Source organism: Malaclemys terrapin, chromosome 1 (assembly GCF_027887155.1).
Source record: "Malaclemys terrapin pileata isolate rMalTer1 chromosome 1, rMalTer1.hap1, whole genome shotgun sequence".
Classification (NCBI taxonomy): Eukaryota; Metazoa; Chordata; order Testudines; family Emydidae; genus Malaclemys; species Malaclemys terrapin.
The window spans coordinates 43,653,284-43,667,928 of record NC_071505.1 but is presented as its reverse complement, the minus strand read 5'-3'; the positions used below and the strand labels follow the sequence as shown (position 1 = coordinate 43,667,928).

The 14,645-nt window shown below is 39.6% G+C and overlaps 1 protein-coding gene across 2 annotated transcripts in view; it reads right to left on the bottom strand.

Moving 5' to 3' along the window:
• Window positions 1-5,808: 5,808 nt before the first annotated feature.
• Window positions 5,809-14,645, bottom strand: part of FAM3C (FAM3 metabolism regulating signaling molecule C) — a 54,182-nt gene continuing 45,345 nt past the window's right edge. For both annotated transcript variants that reach the window (XM_054023349.1, XM_054023338.1), the window contains 4 exons: window positions 13,505-13,555; window positions 12,727-12,811; window positions 8,851-8,977; window positions 5,809-7,672 (listed from right to left, as the gene is read on the bottom strand). In XM_054023349.1, coding sequence (XP_053879324.1) covers window positions 7,583-7,672; window positions 8,851-8,977; window positions 12,727-12,811; window positions 13,505-13,555 — 353 coding nt within the window. In that variant the 3' untranslated portion in view covers window positions 5,809-7,582. The remainder of the gene's footprint in view (window positions 7,673-8,850; window positions 8,978-12,726; window positions 12,812-13,504; window positions 13,556-14,645) is intronic.

Sequence of the window (14,645 nt, the reverse complement as noted above, 5' to 3'; positions counted from 1 at the left end):
TTAGTGGAAGCTTTTCAAAATTCGCTGTCAGGAGATAGATAGTCAAGATCACTTGTTCCGTGCAACACAGACTTAGGTGGGAAAAGGCACTGGAAACAGGCAGAAGGCTCTCACAACCACCCCTCTGACCACATCAGGCTCTCTTGTCTTTACAGTATGTGAAAAGCTCAGTAACCACACAAAATATCAGTAGCAGGGTAAGAAACTAGGAGTGGCACTAGCACTTTGATTTGTGATGCAGGACTCTTTGGTTGGATTAGATCAAGGCTGAGCGTCCCTTTGGGAAATTGAAACCAGTCACATTCCCCTTCAACGTGTTGTAGATGTTAACATGTGTAGGCCTTTAACATTGTCCTGTCTCTCTCCTCTTCTCCACCCCCAGCTAGTCCTTCATGCCTCATATTGGGAAATGCTAGTGTAGATCTTCCTAAGAGAAAACTTATCCTTTCTTTCATGCCTGTATTAACAGTAAAATAGTTACTGACAAAATATCATCTGAGTTAGCTACCACTGAAATGAGACAGCTCGTACCTCAGAGCTATAGGTTCAGGCTCTTTGCAAACTCATGCAGAGGTCTCCACATCAGTTACATTTGCTCCATCTTTTGTTTTGGTTCTGGGTTGTTTTGCAACCATAGCAGTTAAAAGTTTTAATTTTTAACCAAAGCTGACATCATGAGCCACGGCGGAGAATATTTACACAGCCCTCAGCTAGTCCCCTCACTCACCAACAGGGAAATGCACCCCACTCCTTAGGGAACTCTGATGTACACAATGACACTTTGGTATGCTAGCGATTGAGACACCTACCCACATTGGAATCCCTGATGCAATTCTGCAACAGGGCCTTGCTCAATGAGGAGTTACTAAAACAACCTGCTGTAGATATTCCAATGACCTTATGCACAGAATTCAAGCAGGGCAGGGTAGTTTCACATGCTGAACCGAAACTGAAAAATTGCTACACAGAATCATAGAAATATAGAGCAGGAAGGAACCTTGAGAGGTCAAGTCCAGTCCCCTGTGTTGAGCCAGGACCAAGTAAACAGAAAATCCCTGACAGGTGTTTGTCTAACTTGTTTTTAATCAAATGATTGAGATTCCACAAACTCCCTTGAAAGCTTATTCCAATGCTTACCTATCCGCATAGTTTGTTACATATTAGGAAAATTTTTCTAATTTCTCTTGCTGCAGATTAAGCCCATTACTTCTTGTCCTACCTTCAGTGGACATGTAGAACAATTGATCACTGTCCTCGCCATAACAGCTCTTAGCATATTTGAAGACTTTTATCACTTTTGTTGCTCTCCTCTGGACTCTCGCCAATTTGTCCACATCTTTCCCAAAGTGTGGCTCCCAGAATTGGACACAGTATCTCCAGATGAAGCCTCTCCAGTGCCAAGCAGAACTGGACAATTGCTCACATATAACACTCTTAGTACATCCCAGAATTATATTAGGCTTCTTTGCTACTGCATTACATTGTTGACTCTCATTCAATTTGTGATCAACTATAACCCCCAGATCCTTTTCAGGAGTATTATCACCAAGCCACTTATTCCCCATTTTGTAGTTGTGCATTTGATTTTTCCTTCCTAATGAAGTACTTTGTACTTGTCTTTATTAGGGTAACCATTTTTTAAAACAACAAAAAGAGGACACTCCAAGAGGCCCCGCCCATGCCCCAACTCCGCCCCCTTCCCCGCCGCGGCCCCATCCCAACTCCACCCCTTTCCCAAAGTCCCCGCCCCAACTCCGCCTCCTCCCCTGAACGCTCCGCAACCCTGCTCCTTCCCCTCCCCTGCTTCCCGCGAATCAAATGTTCATGGGAAGCCTGAAACAGGGAGGCAGGCAGCAGGTACGCTGGGGTGAGGGGGCACAGCCCAGTCCGGCCCCCTGGCCAAGTGGCACGGGCACTGGCCCCAGCTGAGCAGCTCCGGCCCTGGCGACTCCAGCTCGGATCAGGCCCCGGGGCACCAGCCCGTCCGGCACCGGCCCCAGCACCAGCCCCGGCCGGCTGCCGAGCAGCGCCAGCCCCAGCGGCTCCGGCTCCAGCGCAGATCCAAGCCCCACGACCTCTCCCTATTTTCCCAGACATGTCCAGCTTTTTGGAATTCCCCCCCAGACGGGGATTTGACGACCGAAAAGCTGGACATGTCCGGGAAAATCCAGACGTATGGTAACCCTATCTTTATAGAATTTCCTTGTTTATTTCAGACCAATTCTCTAATTTGTCAAAGTTGTTATGAAGTCTAATTCTGCCCTCCAAAGTGCTAGCAACCTCTCCACTCAGATTTTATAAGCATATTCTCCAAGTCATTAATGAAAATATTTACTAGTATTGGACACAAGACTGACCCCTGCAGGACCCCACTATATAGATTCATAGACTTTAAAGTCAGAAGGAACCATCATGATCATCTAGTCCAGAGGTCCCCAATCTGTGGGGCATGCCCCCTAAGGGGGTGCCAAGCAACATTTTGGGGGCCCAGTTGGGGCCCGGACAGCCCCCACAGGGGGTGGGGATGGAATGTCACCGAGCTCTGCTCCTGGCCCCAGCTCCAGCTGCTGGCCAGCCCCATCCCTGGGGCTTCGCTCTTGGTCCCATGCCCGGGGGCCCAGGCTGCCAGACCCATGCCTAGCTGTGGCCCCAGCCTCAACCCACTTACCAGTCTGCGTGCCCCCTCACGGAACTGCAGCCCTGCTCCTAGCTAGTGGGGGGGAAATAGGGGCAGGGTCGGAAGGTAAAATGTTTGGGGACCACTGATCTAGTCTGACCTCCTGCACACTGCAGGCCACAGAACCTCACCTACCCACTCCTGTAATAAACCCCTAACCTCTGCTGGAGTTACTGAATTCCTTAAATCATGATTTAAAGAATTCAAGTTACAGAGAATCCACCATTTACACTAGTTTAAACCTGCAAGTGACCCATGCCCCATGCTGCAGAGGAAAGGGAAAAACCCTCAGGATCTCTGCCAATCTAACCTGGGGGAAAATTTCTTCCTGACCCCAAATATGGACATCAGTTAGATTCTGAGCATGTAGGCAACCCACCAGCCAGATACCTGGGAAAGAATTCTCTGTTGTAACTCAGAGCCCTCACCATCTAGTGTCCCATCACCAACCACTGGAGTTATTTGCTACTAACAGTTGCAGATTTCCTACAGTGGGATGTAGCCCATCTCATCAGACCATCCTCTCCATAAACTTATCAAGCTCAGTCTTGAAGCCAGCTAGGTTTTTTGTCCTCCACAGCTCCCCTTGGAATGCTATTCCAAAACTTCACTCCTTTGATGGGTGGAAACCTTCATCTAATTTCATGCCTGTTCTGTTCATTCCCTGTGGGGCACCTGGCATTGACCACTGTCAGAAGATAGGATACTGGGCTAGAGGGACCTTTGGTCTGACTCAGTATGGCCATTCTTATGCCTAAACTTGTTGATAGACAGATTATATCCATTTGTTCTTGTGTCCACATTTGTGCTTATCTTAAATAACTCCTCTTCCTCCCTGGTATTTATTCTCTGATGTATTTATAGAGAGCAATCATATCTCCCCATAGCCTTCTTTCGGTTAGGCTAAACCAGCCAAGCTTTTTGAGTCTTCTCTCATAACAAATATATCTCCTCCCAGTTTACAGGAAACCACAGATAACTGCTATGAGTATGGTCTTTCAACCAGATGTGCACCCACATTGTATTAATTTCATATGGGCCACATTTCCCTCATTTAATTATTAGAATGGCATGTGGGACCGATTAGGTTGGTTTGGCCTGATTTGTTCTTGACAAATCCATGCTGGCAATTCTTTATAACCCTATTATCCTCTAGCTGCTTACAAATAGAATGTTTAATAATTTGTTCCAGTATCTTTCCAGGTATCAAAATTAGGCTGACCGATCTATAATTCCCTCGGTCGTCTTTGTCCCCCTATGCTATGTGCTATGTTTGCCATGTGCCAGTTCTCTGGGACCTCACCTGTCCTCCATGAGTTTTCAAATATAGTTGATAAGGATTCCAAAATTACTTAGGATGAACGTCTATCAGGCTCTGCCTACCTGAATACATGTAAATACTTACTATTTCATCTGTTCTTTCCCTATTTTGGCTTGAACTCCTTCACCTTTCTTGTTAATATTGTGTTGAGGATCTGGTCACCATTAACCTTTTTAGTAAAGACTGAAGCAAAACCGGCATTAAACATCTCTGCCTTCTTGATGTCATCAATTATTAGTTTTCCTTCCCCGCTAAGTAGAGGACCTACAATTTCCTTCATCTTGCTCCTAATGAATTTAAAAACCATCTTATCTTTTATGTTGCTTGCTAGGTGTAACACATTTTGTGACTTATCCTTTCTGATTCTGTCCCTACATGCTTATGCTATTCTTTTGTACACCTGCTCAGCAATTCATCCATATTTCTATTTTGTAGGATTCCTTTTTGGTTTTCAGGTAATTAAAAAGCTCCTGATGGAGCCATACTGGCCTCTTCCTATTCTTACCATCTTTCCTTTGCGTTGGGATAATCTACAGTTGTACATTTAATACCGTCAAACTGTTTAATACATACTCTTTAGGAGTCACATGATGGGTTAATTCATCATTCCATCAAAGTCAAGCAGCTCCATATCTTCATCTGTGTGAACTGTCAGAAGCTTGTGAAACAGTTATTGCCTCAGAACTGAATAATAGTATTAAAAAAAATGTATGCAGATTGCATTACTTGGCTCAAACCACAAAGCACAGATTAGAACACAAGCCTCTGCAATTACTAAAACCTGTTTCTTGTACACCCTTCGGCATTCAGCACATATATCCAATCATTGTAATATTTGACAGCTTAGTATGAAAACTAAGAATTGGTCTATGTTACAGAATTAGGTCGACATAAGGCAGCTTATGTCGACCTAATTAGGTCAGTGTACACACTACAGCCTTGTCCTGTCGATGTAAGTGCCCTACTACACCAACATCATACCTGCACCTCCACGAGAGGCATAGGGCTTATGTCAGTGTAGTTAGGACAATGCAATGTCCATGGAGACATTGGGTTAAGTTGGCTGTCATTCTTGTCAATTTCATGCTCCATGCTGGAGCCGTGAAATTGCCAAGAGAGCCTGGGGCTCGTGGTGGGCTCCAGGTAGAGCCTGGTTGCCCCACAGCTTGGCTCCTCACTCCCAACCAGGTTGCTGCCTGTGCTCGTTGCTGAGAGCCCTGCTGCCTCCAGACTCCCCACTGGGCTGGTGCCCCAGCTCTCCACTCAAGGAGATGAGAAGCCTGGGCAGATGCCCCCTCGCCCATCCGCTCCCCTCGAGGAGGCAAGAAGCCTGAGGGGGCAGCTGGGCTCCTGGCAGGGAGCTTTGAGCCCTGGCTCTCAGCTCCCCATGCTGCCTGTCTTCAGTTGGTGGAAGCACTCCTGGTGAGGATGCGCACCACCAACGAAAGGAATGTAGTGTGAACATCAGCCACCACAGTAATTACTGTGGTGGCTGTAAGTTGACCTAACATAGGTCGATTTAAGTTTGTAGTGTAGACACGCCCCGTATGAATGTCATTTTGTTGGCACTCGTATCAGAATAGAGGCTAGTAAGACAATAGCCTAGAGAGATTATTCATATACAAACTGGATTTTTTTTTTAATATAGCTATACAAACCCCTAAGTACTGTATGTTCAAAATTCTTTCAAATGGAATATTCACAGTACAAACAAATGTATTTTATCATTACCTAAACACTAAAGCTTATACATTCATTTTCTTGATTAATCTCACATTGTGAAATAAAGTTAGTTTCCAGTTTATAGAACTGAGGGGATTTTTACTTTATTTGATGAAAAAATATACATGGTATTGACACGTATGATGTAATCTCTCTCAAATAAGAACTAACAATTTGTATGATATTTTACAAATAAATTGTTTCACTTAAGGTGCATTTATTGCTGTTCTACATTGAGGGAAAAACATTACATAGCAGGCTAGTTAAACATAGAAAACAATTCAAATTCCAGTCTTACTCATTTCTTATTAGAGGTGGATATTATTCTGAACAAAGTTATCATTCCCTATATTGCTTCAAAGATTTTAGTATATTAAGTTTGAAGTTTGTCTCAGAAGATACTGATTACATAGCATTCTGAGTAGCACTATTTGTGATTCATATTGCAGTTCCTGACATTTTTTTTTATGGTACTGCTCAAAGATGTTGACCATTTATACTAGAACATACAGTGTAAATAGAACTCCAAGGGATTAAATAGAATTCTGCTCTAGTCCCTGTACAGTAAATGACTGGATAGTCAGTTTCACTGTACTCACTTTGTATTCAGAAAAAGGTTCTATGCCAGCCTTACTAAAAATATAAGTGATTAAAAAAAATAATTTCTACAGAAAATGTTCGGTTTTCTATTTACTCTTACATGAGCTATGGTATAAGGCCACTTCAACTTGGTCCAGTTTTTTAAAATCCATTGCTGAAAGGGATACAGTGTTAGCTAATTTTTCGATACCAATTGATATATATCTTAAAATGTGATGCTCTCTGTAACATCCCATCCTAAGTACTGATTGAGTATCTTGATTCACATTAGAACTAGTACAGGTAGTAGTGAAACTGTGCATAATTATGTATACTAAATTCCTATGAGGAAACAGCCCACTTTCTAACATGCTTTCCTCACTGGGAAATCTTGCTCCTAGGACTAGAATTAAAACAGAACGGCATTCCATCATACAGCTCTATCATTCAGCTAGTTAGTATTGCTGAACAGCCATAGGTAGACCTGAAGGTCAGGCAGCTGGTACAAAAATTATAATAACAAAATAATTGAGTCATAGAACTGTTATTAAGCCAAGTATCTTCTACAAAGTAAACACTATTTCCATTTAAATACAAATCTTTTCAAGCTTTTTTTTTTTTTAAATATCATGTACAAGTATTTATATATTTACTTTTGTTTTAATAAAAAAATTGTTTAATTGTGCTTCTTGTGGCTGATCTACACTTTTGTATAAAGTACACCGATTTTGTTGATTATTAGGTTTTTGGGGAGCTGCAAAACAAAATTCTAAAGCATTTGTACTAGAATAACCAAATAGATCTTTAATAAAAAGTGATGCTGCCATCAAAAGGCAGAGGCTAAAAAAATTAAAGCTCTTTAATTTCTCACTAAAATGTACATATTCCACAAAGGTTACGGACTCACAGCAACATTTACATTGTTAAGAGGACAGTACAATATCCTTCAGTATGAGTTCATTCCTTTACTGGGTACTTAATTGCTTAGTCAGTAGGTCTAACATGATTATTTACCATAGGCAAACTAAATGGTGCACTTTGAGGAACGCTGTTTAGAAATGGTTCACTGTCTTGTTTATTATGGGCCTATTTACAAAACAATTTCTAGATGCGTTAGCAATAAATAATTCTGATATTCAAAACGTCAATGCTCATGTGCACACCGACAAGATGGATGCATGCTTTAAAAATATTTACATTACACAGTATCTTCTTCATAGCCCTCTCCTTTATAATAGCAGAAAGTGCATTTTCTCTCACATTCTTAGTTTCGAATCTTTGTTTTAATCTTGCTTCTGAGGGATACAGCCTTCCATCTCAACAACTTCTGGCCAGCCTTCGTATTTGTTTGTATCCTTGTTGTTCTTTATATGCTACAAAGAGAGAACATGAATCCATTGTTAAAAATAAAACCATTTGTCCTGTTACCATTATAAATATTGCTAGGCTACCACTGATTAATAAAAAAAATAATGCCCTCCAGAAATGCATATACATCCTTTAGCAAAGGCTACTCTGTAGGTCTGAGATAGAACTAGAGACAAAATAAATTATTTTCCCTTATCTATAACACCCATTGCAAATAACCAAATGAACCATACAAAATCAATGACCATAATAGAATATCTGCTAATAGCCATGAATTTGGAAAACTGGACTTAAATCAGAGTTTCTCAAATGCAACCACCATGGTCTTTTCTTGCAGCACAGCCTCCTAGGCTGTGATTGCAGGGGGGAGGGAGGGAGGGAGGGAGAGGGGAAGGTGGGCACTAAGCGGTGGCCCTCTCCCAGGGCCTCCAGCAGCGGTTGGGCCCTGCCCCCCTCTGGAGAGACAAACTCTGGAAGTGCAGGCAGCTGGTGTTTCTAGTCTGTTTAGGTCCAGTAAAGAATAGACACAAGTGTAAATTATTTTTATTAATGGAGTCTGAAAAAACCCTACATAAATAAATTACGATTTGGACATATATACATGCATATTTTATTTTGTTTTTCCTAAAGTTAATTTAGTATTTTAGGAAAAATTGTCAGCGCGGCCATCAGCAAGAGTTGGTGGCCGCACTCTGAGGCCACCAAAAAATTTGTTGTGAGAACCCCTGCCTTAGACTATCTGTAGGCACTGAAATAAGTGTTCTATTTTCAAAAGCAACTTGAAATAATTGGGATCTGTTGGGTGATTGGCATTTTTGAAAGTTAGACTACTTATTAGGTGCCTAAATTTTTAATTTCAAACACCCATTTTTGAACTGGCCTACATGACCATATTATAGCTACCTATTTTTTTTTTTTTTTTTTTTAGTAAAAAAACCCTCATGTTACAGAATTTCAATTAATCAGTTTTCATGTAGATCTATGTATTATTTTTCTAAGATGCATATCACAGAATCCTTTTGTATATTTAAAATAAGTTAAATGTTCAAAGAATTATTTGTGGAACTTAAATACTATCTATTGTGATATGTTTGAGACAATGATTGATGTTCATATAATAGGCTGAGCCTCGGTTAGTATAAATTGACTTGTCACACTCTGAAAAGTAATATTAGAAACAAACCTGTTCAAATGGACTTTTAGTCTTAATTCCTTTTCCACCACAAAAGACCCAGTTGTCTCTAAAACCAAGGTTCGTAATAGACGTGCTTCCCAGTTCAGCAATCAGTTTCCGTGCCTCCTCATTAAGCCTTGAACAAAATGCAAAGTGTGTTAAATGTGAAAAATAGAATCCATGTAGCTAGATCCTTTACTGCTCAGTTCACCATTCAGCTTCTAATTCACACAATACAATTTCCAGTTAGTTGGTATTTGGGCTAGTGCTACAATTAGAATTGGGAATGCATCTCTTTATGAGGCCAATTGATGGAATGAGATTTCTACCATTTGATGCCAAAATCTCACATGGCCAGCATGCGGATCCAAACCTGCAAAAACCAAGGCCTCCAATCCCACAAGGATCTATGCACATGCTTAACTTAAAGAATGTTAGTACTTCCATTGAGTTCAGTGGGACTACTCGTGCTCAAAATTAAGCACACGTGAAAGCTTTCATAGGATTAGGGCCTAAATCTGGATCAGGATCTGATCACCACCTGCTCAGCCCATATCTATAGAGAACAATTTTGGGAATAGTATCACTCACTCAGGCCATAAGAAGATATCAATCAGCCTTTCCAAGGTAGGCCTAATAGACTGTAGATTACAATCAACCACATGAATTGTTCATCTTTTGTATGCTTTTCTCTAGGTTTTGATTTTATATTTTTGAATGTTTTGATGTCATAAGCAGGCCATTTAGTCTGATCACAACTAAGTGAAAGATGAAACGTATGATTGCTCGGGTCCCAATTTAAAATTAATGATGCTGCCCTTTGCCACAATTATGGCTCTAGAGCTAAACAAACCAGTTATAGCAGGGAAGATAAAGCGATGATGTAACGATAAATTTTATTCCAATTTTTTTTTTTTTTTTTTGAGGCAACCCTTTTCTCTCCTGCCAGCTACTATATTTTGGCCAGTAATTTGGCTCATTTTCAATTTCTGAGCACTCTACAAAATTTTTGATTACTACTAACTAATGTGGTACAATCATATGGTATGAACTCAGAATACATCACATTAAGCCAGAGCTTTGGGCACACCAAATTGAGTTAATTTTGGGGCTACTGTCCTGTGATTGTACAGAATATTTATATGGTTACATCCCACTAATGCAGCTCTACAGATAAGGCACAAATTTTGTTGAAATTGTTTGCATTTACTATTACCGGGATGCAATATTGATGAGGTTTTTGTTATTCATATGAAGTTAGTTACTAGTGAACATTAGAGTCTGGCTATTGACATGGACTGCCCAAACCCACATTCCTATTGACCTGTTGAGGTTTGTTTTTTTTTGCTGTTGTCACTCTTAGATACCAGCTCTCACAAGTACACAGCTGGGATATGATTACTGAAACAAAACAAAAGAAATCTCTGCATCCATCTTATTAAATATCATGAAGGGAAAAAACAGGTAACAGATAGCTTGTCAAAAGGGGAGGGGGTGGTGGAAGAGACACTGTCAGGTGTGGTGGAGAAGCAGAAGGACATGTTGGAGGAAAGAAGTGATAATTTTTAATTGCCTTCTTTCCCCAGCAGTAGTTTGAAATAGGCAGCCACTTTTAATCCACTCTATTGTACAACCTAATTTGGGAACAGTTCAATATTATAAATCTAGGCTTTACCATAGAAAGTGGCTATTGTGCCATGATCTGCTACTGAAAGAACAGCTGGGCTGGAGGGGGATGGATTAACAGAACTTGAAAAATATTTACAAAAAATGTTTTGAATACTTAATTTATTTCCTAATTAGGAAAAAGTTGCTCATAACTTTGTTTGTTCTCATATTCTTCCACAAGGAAATATTTTTCATAGTTGAAGGATAGGTTGCATAAAACTTCCCAAAATTATTTGTAAAGGCTATTTAGTTTTAAAAATGGAAATAATAGATGACCTACAACCTAATAGCAATAAGACACATCCGAGTCTGCATTAGTTTGCTGTTGGTGAACACTTTGGTGGTTTGACAGTTTGCCTCACATCATCTCCTTGTGTAGACCAACAGTTTACTAAAGCATAACCTATTGTAGCTTACTAATATAGTGCAAATGCCACCACCTCAGTCACATACACTGGCAATTACAATACTTAGGCAAAAGGGAATCAACTAATAGTCATGATGACAACCTTGACTCTTGACTTATTTGCTTGTGTTGGTTTAAACAACATTTAGGGCCTGAGCTTGAGAATGAGGAGATGAAACCTGAGATACATGTATATTCATGTATCAGAGGGGTAGCCGTGTTAGTCTGAATCTGTAAAAAGCAACAGAGGATCCTGTGGCACCTTTGAGACTAACAGAAGTATTGGGAGCATAAGCTTTCGTGGGTAAGAACCTCACTTCTTGCATCTGAAGAAGTGAGGTTCTTACCCACGAAAGCTTATGCTCCCAATACTTCTGTTAGTCTCAAAGGTGCCACAGGACCCTCTGTTGCTTTATGTATATTCATGTATGGAAAACTGAACCAACTGCACCTGTAATGTATGCACAGACCATGGACTTAACGAGTTCTTTGATTTCATATTAACTTTATAACAACAACAAAAAATGAACTTGCACAATCTATTGATATGGTAATGGCAAAACAAACAGACATTACATATCTGCATTTGAAGAAGTTAGGTTTTTTTACCCACGAAAGCTTATGCCCAAATAAATCTGTTAGTCTTTAATGTGCCACCGGACTCCTTGTTGTTTTTGTGAATATAGACTAACACGGCTACCCCGTTACATTACATATGTAGTTATTTAGATGTCAAAGTCGTGCATGGGACACTTTCACCGCAAAAAGCCCTTTGATACCCAATTCATTGCTCCTTTTAACCTAAAAGGCTTTATAATCATAACTGCTACATATGTAGCATAGGTTTCGGAGTAGCCGCCGTGTTAGTCTGTATCCGCAAAATGAACAGGAGTACTTGTGGCACCTTAGAGGCTAACAAATTTATTTGAGCATAAGCTTTCGTGGGCTACAGCCCACTTCTTCGGATGCATAGAATGGAACATATATTGAGGAGATATATATACACATACAGAAAGCATGAAAAGGTGGGAGTTGTCACCAGTTGGCCTCTCAGAGTTGGTAAGACAACTCCCACCTTTTCATGCTTTCTGTATGTGTATATATATCTCCTCAATATATGTTCCATTCTATGCATCCGAAGAAGTGGGCTATGGCCCACGAAAGCTTATGCTCAAATAAATTCGTTAGTCTCTAAGGTGCCACAAGTACTCCTGTTCTATATGTAGCATACTAAATTCAGTAGAACCTCAGAGTTACGAACACTAGAGTTATGAACGGACCAGTCAACCACATACCTCATTTGGAATCAGAAGTATGCAATCAGGCAGCACTAGAGAGAGAGAGAGAGACACACACACACACACACAAAATACAGCACAGTACTGTGTTAAATGTAAACTACTAAAAAAATAAAGGAAAGCAGCATTTTTCTTCTGCACAGCCATGGTTCAAACCTCTATGAAGTCAATGTTCCATTGTAAACTTTTGAAAGAACAACCGTAAAGTTTTGTTCAGAGTTATGAACATTTCAGAATTACGAACCACCTCCATTTCCAAGATGTTTGTAACTTTGAGGTTCTACTGTATGCTTTATTACTGCACAGCCTGGAGTATTCACACTTCAGGTTACAAGATCATAAAAATTAAGAAACTTTCCCATAAAGGATAGTGTCAATGCTATTTTCCCAGAAGCAAAATTTCTTCAAACATGTTTTAGGAACAGTTTAGGTTTTTTTCAGTACACATACATATATGTTAAGTATTTAAAAATGCAGGATATGCAAAATTTACTATATTTGGTCAATACATACTTGGTTGCACCATCATCATAGGTTCCCATTAACACTACAGTTCCATCTTGAATGGACTTTAGGAAGTCAATAAATGGTGCCACATCTGAACAGAGATAGAATACACAAAATTACCGCATAATACAATTACCATACCAAATCTAGACAAGACACTATTCCTTCTGCAGTACTAATTCAACATTAAGATATCCCTTATACATAGTTTATACATGGAAATTAAGTGGGGAAAAGATGACTAAAGCATCAGAGAAACTATACCTTAATTTTATAGCTGCAGGTATTTTATTACACAGAATAGGTGAAACTGATGTTTGTTTCCATTTAAATTCAAAATGGTGGCAATAAACTGAAGCTATGGTAGCCCAAATTGGGAAAGTACTCAATACCAAATTAGTCCAGTGGGGAAAAAAAAGAAGCCAAAATTATATAACACAAGAGCTGTGTGTTAGTCATTTAGGAAACCGATTTATTAGCACTACAATAACTCTTACTAGTACAGTTTACATGCTATTTTGGCTCACGATGGCTTCTTGAGTATGCTGTCAGAACTGCCATTAGGGGGATCATTAGTCAGGAGGGCAAATGCCTTTATGTGCATGTGTATAGATAACAGAAGATATTTGTGCTTCTATTTACCTGTCCTCTCCTCATGACTCTAGTAGTGTATATGAAATGACTACATAACTGCTCAATTCAAACATTTAAAATGTAATCAGAAGCGATATATTTTTGCCATTCAAAGTTATTTTTCTACAAGAAACAATTCACGAACACTTACCTCCTCCCCACATGTCGAAGAACTTGGTGTCCAATGCCTCTCCTGTTTTGCCTAGAAAAAAAAGCTTACATTGTGTGTTTCTATCCAAAGTTCTTTTAAGAATATATTCAACATTTCATAACAACCAATCACAGGTGACCTTATAGATTTGAGAGCCTGCAAAAAAATACCATACTAATTTTCAGCTGGCATGTTCTCTTCCATGAAAACAGCACCTTGACTGCCTGTTACTGTACTACTATGCACAAGACAAAGAAGAGCACTGCCATCTTAGTGACAGAGCTACTCATGCAGCAGTAGAAAGATGAGTGGTTTTTTCAATTTTAAAGAACAGTAAAAAAATGGCACATTCATACTCAGACCTGCTTCCTGTATCTATTTAATAGATTTTTTTTTTTTTTTTAAGCTTTTACTACTTTTTATCCCTAGTAGCAATAAGTGTGTGGAAAACAGGGCAATTTTTGGAGTTGACTAGAAATTCCATGGCAGCTTCATTTAAATTAAAAACATTGAGGATTTTAATGAATTAGATACGAAAATGAATACTACAACCAGTAGAGTAGCCTTATATTCATTTTGATCTGAGTTTATTTTATGCTGTTCCACAGTCAGTTTTTGATATGCACTGAAAATATAAAAATCTACATCATAACTGCATTGTAGAAGATAGCAGGGCATTTCAGCTGCTCCCTACCTAACTGGTCAGATGGAGACAGTTTAAGATTGAGGCATAAGCACATTAGCTGGATATTTCTGCTAAAATCATCATCAGTGAAATAGCTGTCAAAGTTGACTTTGACACTTAAATGGTCATCTTTACTACTGAAACCGTGTGTGCGAGTGTCAATCACAACATATACATTTTTCAAGCTTTTCCCCCCTTCACAATCATATTTGCAGAATTTTTCTGTTTTTTAATGAAAGCTTAAATTCTAGAACATAATCCTGTAACAAGTAACATTTGGTGGGAAGCTCTGTGGCTGTGGAATCATGGCATGAAACTTAGCTATGAAAGAATGACCGATTCTATTCTGGCATTATCAATGGAACTTTTAACGAAGCTCCACTGAAAACAAGTGTAAGAAGCATTTGGCTCACAGAATCTTTACTACTGGTGGTGGCACATTAACAAATAAAGAGC